At 43.3% G+C, this 10,674-nt stretch overlaps 1 protein-coding gene across 1 annotated transcript in view; it reads left to right on the top strand.

Annotated features, from left to right (window-relative positions):
- Window positions 1-5,670, top strand: part of LOC103665053 (histone H2B type 1-C/E/F/G/I) — a 21,097-nt gene extending 15,427 nt beyond the window's left edge. The window contains exon 2 of the mRNA XM_040645181.1: window positions 5,277-5,670. Coding sequence (XP_040501115.1) covers window positions 5,277-5,658 — 382 coding nt within the window. The 3' untranslated portion in view covers window positions 5,659-5,670. The remainder of the gene's footprint in view (window positions 1-5,276) is intronic.
- The last annotated feature ends 5,004 nt before the right edge of the window (window positions 5,671-10,674 follow it).

Genomic DNA, 10,674 nt, shown 5'->3' with positions numbered 1-10,674 from the left:
AAAAAAAAAAAAAAAACTTTTGTTTACAATTTCTCACAAAGGGCAGAGCAATAGCTTAAGAAAACTTCATACTTTTTTTTTTAAGAGTTTATTTATTTATTTGACACAGAGAGAGAGGCAGCCAGTGAGAGAGGGAACACAAGCAGGGGGAGTGAGAGAGGAAGAAGCAGGCTCCAGAGAGAGAGACAGCCAGTGAGAGAGGGAACACAAGCAGGGGGAGTGGGAGAGGAAGAAACAGGCTCCCAGCAGAGCGGGGAGCCCGATGCAGGGCTCCATCCCAGAACCCTGGGATCACACCCTGAGCCAAAGGCAGACGCTTAACAACTGAGCCACTCAGGCGCCCCAAAAACTTTGTACTTTCAACAAAGACAAAACAAAAACTTTGCACCAGTGTATTTTTGGTATTAAAAATTATTTACTTATTTAAATTTGTACTAATCTTAGAAAGTACTGACCACACAAAATTTCTTTCCAAAAAGTCTTTGTCCAGAAACCTACAACATTCTTTAACACTCAGATTTTGACCTAAATTTTCTCTCTATAAATAACCAGTCTTGCTTTAACACTTTCTTTTCCCTCAACAAATATGTAGTTTTATTACTTACATTTCTTCTTACCAAAAACACATTTCTTACTTTCCTCACATAAAGTTGTTTTTTCCAGTAGTCTTAATTACATTTCTTAAAATTCTTAAATGCTTAGAAACCCTAATTTCTAGGGAAAATGAAGTAATAAGCAATTGTGAACTCTTATACCAGAACTTTTCAGATTGGCAAATTTATGAATATGTTTCATTATTTTTAGAAACATGTATTTTTTCATAATATAATCTTTTAATAAAGCATAAAATATGTTTATTAACAGACCCAAATTTATCTTTAGTTTCTCTATAATAAGACGAAAGCAGATAAACATGTTCAGTACTTAATGTTTCATTATTTTATCTTAATCGGAAGAGATCTAGATTATCAACAAGCTTGACTTTACTCATTATTTAACTTCGCAAAACTATGACATTTTAGCTTTCCAAAGACTTTGGAAGCTATTTACAAGTTTACCTACAAAGATTTTTATTTTATTTACATCTATTTAATTTACTTCTTTTAACAATTACATACAGACTACCCACAAAAACTTCATTATGCATTAGATAGAATCAACCATTATTGTAAGCCTTTTTCTTGCTGACAAATTTTGCAACAGAAATACCCTGAACTTATTTGACTTTTAGTAAACACAGGCAGAATGAAAATTTTAGGTTTAATGGTGATAACTGTAAAAACATATCCATTTTAATTAAGCCAACAAACTTAATTTAGCTTTAATACCAAATATTTCCCGGATTACATTAATTTGAAAAAGATTTGGATTTGTTTCTAACTTTCTGGATGTTAGAATGCCCAATCTTTACAAGCATGTGCCTTCAAACAAACTAAATAGAGCTCTTGTACATACTAATTACAGCAATACCATCCAGAGGTAGAGAAAATATCTCACGTGGAAACATACATGGACACACACACACCACAAAATACAGACACACACCACAAAATACAGACAAGATATAAACAAAATGTTGGTATTTGTGGAGAGGCCATTAAAGGCTCAATTTTTATTTTTATTTTTTTTAAGATTTACGTATTTATTTTAGAGAGAAAACAAGTGTGGGAAGGGGCAGAGGGAGAGGGAGAGGGAGGGAGAGAATCTCATATGGACTCCACACTGAGCTCAGAGCCCAATGCTAGACTCAAACTCATGACCTTGAGATCATGACCTGAGCTGAAATCAAGTTAGACACTTAACTGAGCCACCCGGGTGCCCCTAGGCCCAATTTTTAAATAGTTTCATCTATCTATCTATCTATCTATCTATCTATCTATCTATCTATATCTATCTATCTATCTATCTATCTATCTATCTATCATCTATTTTTTTGAAAAAATTTCCCTAAAGTTTGCATGTCAAAAAGACTGGCTCCTGGGTTGTAGAGACGATGGAGGTTGAAAAACGTATATCAAATGCAGAGAGAGTATGTAAGTTTTCTTGAAGATGCGTATTTGGAGCATTTCTGCCTGTTATTATTGGCGCTATAGTATGGGCATAAAAGCCTTTTCAGAAATTGGTATTTTAAAAAGGCCTCTTTCCCCCAACCCTCACCCACTACCCCACCCCCCGTGTTTTGGTTAACTCCGATGTGTTTACATTTCAAAGACATGATAAGATTTATAATTTCAAGGGACAGAGAAAGAATGCAAAGAAATTTTTTTCTAAAGTTTCAGGGTAATTGCTATTTAGAAATTTAGCCCCCCCGTTTTAAAGTCCGGAACAATTGTGTTCCAATATCCTGATTATTAAAATAATATCCACAGACATTTTGAAAGGAATGTGCAAGGTTTGGAGATTGGTAAAGACAGGTGGACTTTAACTCTAGAGAGTTGTAGAGATTTTTGTAGAGATTTGTAAAATAAGGACAGAAGAACTGGATTATAGTCCGAATATGAAGGGATTGACCCATCTTTTTAGCTGAATTTGCTACTTTATATCGCAGAAAATTTAAACTAGAATGGAAACCAAAAGGTTTATACCTTTGTAAAGTCTATCTAAAGCATTTTGACAAAAGCCTTGTTTTTCTGGGTGTACAATTTAAACGTGGCTTCTATTAGCCCCTGAATATTGGCCTTTTGCAAGTCGTTTATAGGACGGCTTAGGAGATATTTTGGTTATATATTTCCTCAGAAAGCAAAGTTGTGAATATAGTCATATAATCTTTGTAATTACTCTCTAAATTTTGTAGGATCTCTTGAAAGTAGAAGTAAAAGGGTTTTATAATTTAAAAGCTCCGCTGTTGTCCATGGTTCTGTTGGTGTTGGGGGGCGGGGGAGGGCAGTGGATCGAGGACAGTCTTGCAAAGGGCATTGTATAGGAACGCCTGAGGCTTGGCCAAGCCTGTTTACAGAGCCAGGGCAGGGAGGAGCAAAGCGCCCCTTAGTGCTAGTCTCCTGCTGCTTTTGTTAAACTCATTTTCTGGCTTTCGGCATATACCCCAGCAACCTGTATACTTTGATCCTAGAGATTAAGTCAGAGTGATCTCTGTAGGAAATCTTGTAAGAAAGAGGAATTAAAACAACCAGATGCAGCCAAATTTTAAGAAGGAGAATTTACATTGGCTGAGACCATTTCTTTCTGTGTCTAATTTCTGTTCTTTTATCTTGTCTATGGAGTCCCTAAGGTGAGCCGTTATAAGACAGCTGAGATATTTTAAATACAGCGAATTTAAAGGATCCATTGTAAAAATAAATAAAGGATCTGTTGTATGGCCATTGATGAGTAAGATCTATTAATAGTGACTTAAACCAATAAGCCTTTTAATACCTTAACCAAAGACACAATAGGTGTCCAGAGAGGGCACAGATGATGCAGGCCCCCCCACCCAAAAGTTTACTTATGAAATTACTCTAAGAAAGCAAAAGCTTTCATTGCACAGATGGTAAAGATGGTATAGTGAATGTCTCTGGTGTCCCACGAAAATGTGACACATCTGCAGTCACCCACCCACTAATCTAGGATATCAGGTGGGTTCTTCTGGAATGGAACATTCTAGCACTAACAAGCAAGGAATGTTGAGACAACAGATTCCTATGGGCTGGAACCTCTCATGACAACCACCCCTGAGAGGTGACACAGGTAGACAGAGAGAAAATCTGATCCCCAGTCTCTTAGACTGGCCGTCAAGGTGCACCCTGGTAAGTGCACCCTCCAGACATTGGAGACCAAAGTAAATTTTCATGTTGGCCAAAAGCCAAGCTCTTAGGACGTAGAACAAGACAGAAGGAAAATATTAACAGATCTAAGCCTTGGGTCTCCTGGAGCCACACTAATACCTAGAAGGTATTGTTGTGGGGTTGGGACTGTGTGTAGTTTTACAGTATGCTTACAGAAGATTACTTGACGTTGGGGGTGACCAAATGTCAATATAAATAACCCTTTCCATGACCAACTTATCCTACCGTGGGAGACTTCGTGAGCTAGCCAGCACTCTAACAGCTTTCAAGGGCTCAAACCATGCCCACAAATTGTGGGGCATTGGCTTCCAAGAAGTCCCTTAACAACAGGCCACAAAAAAATATGAAAGACACAGACAAAGGAAAACAGAGACCATCTCTGGGAGGAAAAGGATCAGTAAGTTACCAGAGTACATGAAGCAGAGTCACTTAGCCCAAGGAACTAGTTCCACAAATATTTTCTCCTGCTAATCCAAATTTAGAAAGAGGGAAAAGAACTCTTACCTACCCTTGCTCCATCAGACTCCACAGACAGAGACTGAAGAGGCTGAAATGGTAAATCTTGCCTGCTGCCAGCTATGTGGCAGATGTCCTAAGGATCTCTATGCTGCTGCAGTGTCTGGGGCAAGCGGTACCCAATGAGTTAAATTATCCTGCCAACTATGCCAGCTCTGGGGGAGCAAGCATTCCTGGCCCCTCCGAGCTCCTTGAAGCTAGAATCAAATTGACATGAAAAAATTAAAGAGAGAAAACCAACTTTACACTGTACGTATACGGAATCCGCAAACACATGGAACTTCCCAAGACAAGCAAAATGAGGGATATATATTTACGTCATTCTGAACTAGGGGAAAGGAGGTAGGAGTTTGGGATTTCAAGAAAAGGAATGAACAGGCTTTGGTAATTAGTTCTTGGCTCTACCATAGAGATGGGTCACTCAGATAAAACTTATCTCCATAATAACCCTTATTTGGGAAAGACCCCCCCCCCCACGGCATTTAGGTCCTTGTCTACGGATAAGTAAGGGGAAAAAATTTCTCAAGTCTGCAGGGTCTCACGGGCCTTCAGGTCAAAATAACCCACATGCCAAAGAGACATATTGGAGGGCAGAGGCGGGTCTTGAACCAACACTATGAAATAATCTGAACATGTTACACACTACGTTACCTTCCTGGCATTCCAAACACAAGAGAGAGGAATTTCTAACATTCGAAACTAATCCACCAATTAATCTGCATTGCAATACTAATCAGAATTTCTTATAATAAAAACCTTACTAGAATAAATAAGCCAGGCTAAACTGGGGAAAAGGACTCTCAGGACATAACCAATGGGAGAGTAGAACTCGAGCCAATCATTAGCCTGGAGGCCGCACCACTAGTCGACGAATCAACGGTCGCTAAACGCATCCCTCATTTGCATAACGTTGGCTACAAATAGGCAGGATCCTGACGCTGACTCCATTTTCTGTTCTGTCAGAAAAAGCGGAGTCAGGATACCTGAACCAGCAAAGTCCGCGCCCGCCCCGAAAAAGGGCTCCAAGAAGGCGGTGACCAAGGCGCAGAAGAAGGACGGCAAGAAGCGCAAGCGCAGCCGCAAGGAGAGCTACTCGGTGTACGTGTACAAGGTGCTGAAGCAGGTGCACCCCGACACCGGCATCTCGTCCAAGGCCATGGGCATCATGAACTCGTTCGTCAACGACATCTTCGAGCGCATCGCGGGCGAGGCGTCGCGCCTGGCGCATTACAACAAGCGCTCGACCATCACGTCCAGGGAGATCCAGACGGCCGTGCGCCTGCTGCTGCCCGGGGAGCTGGCCAAGCACGCCGTGTCCGAGGGCACCAAGGCCGTCACCAAGTACACCAGCTCCAAGTAAACTTGCCAAGTAAGCGTCGGGGGATGGGCTCGCTGCCTGTGGCTGTGAAAGCTGTCGCTTGTATGTACAGAGGGCCCCGGCTGCGTAAACCAGCGCGCACCGAAACGGCTAGCGCTTACTCCACAGCCCGTGGAGCTGATGATCGGCTTCTTAACAGTACCCGGGCGCGGTGGCTGCTGGCGCCGCGTTTCGAAGCTCCTAAAACGGCCAGGGGGCCTCCGGCCTCCGCTTTTTTCAAGTGTCACCCTGCAGGGTGTTCGCAGCCTCAATGACATTTGAAAAACCCGCCGTCGGAAGGCGGGACTTCCTGTTCCGGTGCTGCCAGGCTCGCGCCCCGGGTTCTTTGTGTGGCCCGGGATCCTCGCTTTTCCCTCCCCCGCCTGCTCCCCGGGACTTTTCAGTCCTGGCTGAGCGTGTTATAGGTCTTTAAAGTGGGCGGTGGGCGGCTGCAGCTCTCCAGGAAGGACACTAAGGTGCTTACCAGTTTTTAGTCGGGCTTCGCCGCTTTCCTTCTTAAGCTGCCCTGAAAAGGCGATCGTCATTACATTTGATTTTTAGGGTGTCGTGGAGAAGAATGCATTCGTCTCCCACTCTCCTTCCCGACTCCCCGATGACCCGCCACAGTCTCCTCCTCCCTAGTGCAGCCCCAGAATAAGGGCTGGCTGGCTCAGCGGCCCCCAGTCCGTCCTTTCCTGTCACTTGCGAGTTCCCTTCCAAGCCGTCCACCTGTCCTGTCTCCAGCTCTGGTTTCCCAGCTCCGCTGAGCAGCTGTGGGTGGGGAGGTCCGGGAGAAAAAGACAGGGACCCAGGACGGTCAGCGGGTGGAGAGCTAAAAATGTGGACTCGGGCCATGCCTTTTAACATTCAGATGCTGGACACCAAAGTCTGGAAGGCTTGGCTTCGGATCAGGTGATGCCAAAGGGCCTAAGCCCTGAAAATTAAAAGCAGGATGTGTCTCCTTCCCTCATTTCTCCAGGCATTATGACATTACAACCTTCCTTCTGGAATTTCAGTGAGAAAGACTGACTGCCAGCACCTCACCTGTAAACAGAAATACCAAATGCACCCAGGAATAGCTAACCTGTCCTCCAGACACTCCCAGCCAGCCTTCCCAGCCAGTCTGTCTGGTCTCCCTTTATTCTCTCAAAAAGGCAAAATCAGCACAAAGAAACAAGAATTTGCGCTTAGGCTGCCAAATTACAACTACACTTCAACTTTTTCTGATCATCTTGATTTCAGTTTGAGATGATCCGAAAACTCCTCTGTCCATAGTGAATGTACTTTTCATTCCAGAGGGTAGTTGTGTGAGAAAGCATACCTGATTCTGTGCCGTTCCTCGCAGTGCCTTTCAGTGATCCCCCTACTGCACGAAATCAGAAATCAAGCCCTCTAGCCTACCCCTCACCTAAAACCCAAACCAAAACTCACAGGATTGTTTTTCTCTTCTTTTTTGTTTCTCCAATGTGGTTTTTTGTTTTTTGGGTTTTTTTTTTTTTGTTTTTTCATGTTTTGCTTTTTCACACTTTCTGGAATTCCCTGAGACCTCTCCAGCCTCCAGGCCTTTGCAAATATTCTCTTCCTGAAATGCCCCTGATTCCACCTTTGTCCCCAGCACGCACACACACGGGCACATGCACACAGTTTTTTCAATCAACGACTCACTTTTCAGCTCAATCAAAACATTATTGGGGCAGCAGATCTGCACTGTTAGACTCTCGCAGCCACAAAGAACTGGCTGTATTCCCAGCCCCAAACCAATCATCACTACCTGTCTGGGACCTTCAGGACTAGTGTGGTTGAATCAGGACCTGATCCCTGATACTACAGAGACACTCTGTCTTCCCTGGAGCACAAGGCAGTGAGGAGGGGGAGACCAGAACAAAACTGAGGCTGTGTTAGGAAGGAGGGGAAATGGCACTGTCTGATACAAAGGCCTTCTAGGCCGAAAGAAGGAACAACCATTTGGTTCATTCACACCGGAGTGCCAGCACGGAATTATGTCCTGAGGATACAGAGCAGTGCTTCTAACCTTGATGGCCCATCAAAATCACCTGGAGGCTTCTTAGAGGACAGATTGCTGGCCCCACTCCCAGAGTTTGTTTCATTAGCTCTGGGGGAAATCTGGGAACTTGGCTTTCTTTTTTTATTTGTTTATTTTCATGTCAGACCTTGTGGGCCAAAGAAGGCACCCAGATTTTTATTGTGCCCTGAGAAACTCTTAGAGTTTGAAAGCACCCAAGCTGCTGTGTGGAAAATGGTATTTATGGGATTAAAGGTAAAAACAAGCAGAAGAAAGGATGGAAACGTTAGTGCAATAACCCTGGTGAAATTACTACACGTGCTATGGGAGGAGAAAGCGCAAAGACTATTGATGAACCAGGTTTCATGGGTGAAGAAACATGTAGCTGACAGTTATTGGGCACTTTACGTGTGTTTAAGAGACTGCCAAACTCTTTCCAAATGTTAGCTCACTTCGTCCTCTGAACATCCACAGTATCTAGACACAGCTATTCTCTCCTTCTGGTTGACTAGGGATGAGCAAGGTGTGGGGCAGGGGTTAGAGCCGACAGTGTGTCTCCAGGTTGTATGCTTACCCACACCCTACAGAGCTGGTGAAATTCTTGGATGAATGATCCAGAATTATAGGACAGGTTGAGGTTTCAGGGACTGGGGCATGACAATATTTAAATCCCCTGAAGCATTCCACTGGAGGGTCAAGTGCATTGTTGCCCCTGGAGTCTGGAAATCAGAACAGCTTGAGGATTGAACACAGACATTGTGGAGAGTTTGGAAATAGAAATTTTACGGTTGTTGGCACACATTGAAACTGGCATTTACCCATGGAGAGAATAAGGAAGCACTCCAAACTTTAGAGAGAGAAAGGAGACAGCCGAATGGTGAGGAAGAAAACCAGGGGAGGAGAGTCACCGAGGTCAAGAAATAGTGTTTCAGGAAGGAGGAGGCAGCCAGCCTGCTGTGTTGGCTGCTGAGAGCACAGACGATGACCTTTGCAGATGGTAAATGGATCTCACTGGAAACTCTGATTATAGGTAATAAAGAGTAACCCAGGTTTTGGGGACAGCTTCAGAAGTATTCCTCTTACCTGAGCTGGAAGTGTCCCCACTATATTCCCCTCTGTCTTGGGTCATCATGTGTGACTGATGCCAGGAGCTCCCCAGCGGCACCCCTTAGATTTGCTTTCCTAGAAACTAGGAAAAGCAACAGAACGGAAAGTCCTGCCTGCTCAGCAATTTCGTCAGGGTGGTAGGAGAATGTCTCTTTCAAGAGAATTTTTTACTTTGTTTAAATAATCTGGAATTGAGTTTTTATGATTGCATCCACAAAAGTTCATTAATTCACTTGCAACTTCTCAGGGATACATGTAAACTCATACTACAGTCACATTAGTTATCCTCCATTGTCTCACTGTCACAAAAATAGTAACATATCCTCACATTGCCTATGAGGGAAAAGTGGTCAGTGATTTGCCACAGAGGACAATGATAGAAAATGACAGTTCAGTACATTAAGAGTACCTCTTCGTGGTTTAATAGTCCCCGTCTTTTTGTCTGGGCCTCTCTAATTTCATGAGAAATAACAATAATAGTAACAGCAATAATAATAAAAGAGAAAACAGCGTTTACCATGTGCCATGCATGGGACAAAATGCTTTGATTTTATTCACCTTAAACCCATAAGTTGTCCCATTTTACAGATGGGAAAACAGACACAAAGAGGTTAAGTGACCTGACCAAAGACAACACAAAGACTAAGCATCCCTCTGTACAAGGTTTCCAGTCTCTTTTTTTAATCTCTGAGGGGAGACTGGGAACTTGTAAACTCGATCTATGATTCACTCAATGACATAGACTACTACGTACTTAGAACTTACAGAGACTGGTGATGGAAGACAGGTTCAGTGAGCCTGAAGGAAAATTCATGGACTTCTACCTGAATCAGGCTGAAAGAAAACTACTCACTGTTTTTATTTGCTCCCAAATCATGTGACATTGAGTCAGTTTGGACTTTCAAGCTTTAACTTCAAGGACAGCTATTCGAGTCACACAGGACGGATCCACTGTGATTAATCCAGCTCTGAGGGGGCAACTTTGCTCCTCCTGACCAAGGAGGACACTGTCCTTCAATCATCGTTCTGCTGTCCCCTAGACCTGCTGTCCCTGCTAGATCAAACAAGATCACCTTCTGTCTGGTGGGAAGAGGGAAGAAGGTTTTAAAGCCCAAACCTGGGAGTGACTTCTGCTGACTTCCTGTTGATCTTAACTACATTCTTCCCTCTGCTGCCAAAGCCAGGACATGAAAGCCACCTGCATAGCTCTGCCTTTACTATGTTCAAGTGAAAAAATCTTCATGAAAAAAGGCTAGTCTACACCGCAATGAACCCCTACACTTCACAAAATCAAACACGTTAGAATGACACCGAAGGATAAGGTCCTAACCTGGCATCTCTGCAGTGTTTACAAGAACGAGCTGTACCCACTGGAGTTCTGCTACTTTAACTTCTCTCACTGCTGACACGCAGAGGACTGATTTGAATCCTGAAGTCCTGCATTTGAAAGGTCGGTCAGGATGTGCTGCAGGCAGACGAGAACCCTCTGTGTAACTGAAAGTAACCTACGTCTAAGATTGAGACAATAAGCCAAGACACTTGTTAAAATATAACCTTTATACTGACATATCACAAGTACATTAAGTCCTTTCTGCACTTTTAGTTTAAAAGCTCCGGGTGTAAAGCGGTTGAGGACATCAAACATGAAACTAATCCGCGTAAAGCATTAAATTTTAAGACGCGGGGCAGTTAACTGAGACAAGAACAAGTCCACAAAAAACAAAATGACATGTAAATAAAAAACAGAAGCAACACCAAAGCCGAAATAAGATGAAAATTAACGACACTGAAAAGCGAGCAACTCTTTCCAGCGACTAAATGAGTGGCCCTGAAAAGGGCCTTTGGTTGATTAACAAAGCGTTCCGCTGGGGGGGGGGGGGGGGGGGGGG

Source organism: Ursus maritimus, unplaced genomic scaffold (genome assembly GCF_017311325.1).
Source record: "Ursus maritimus isolate PB19 unplaced genomic scaffold, ASM1731132v1 scaffold_30, whole genome shotgun sequence".
Classification (NCBI taxonomy): Eukaryota; Metazoa; Chordata; class Mammalia; order Carnivora; family Ursidae; genus Ursus; species Ursus maritimus.
Note: the sequence above shows the minus strand (reverse complement) of the source record. Positions and strands in the feature narration are given on the sequence as shown.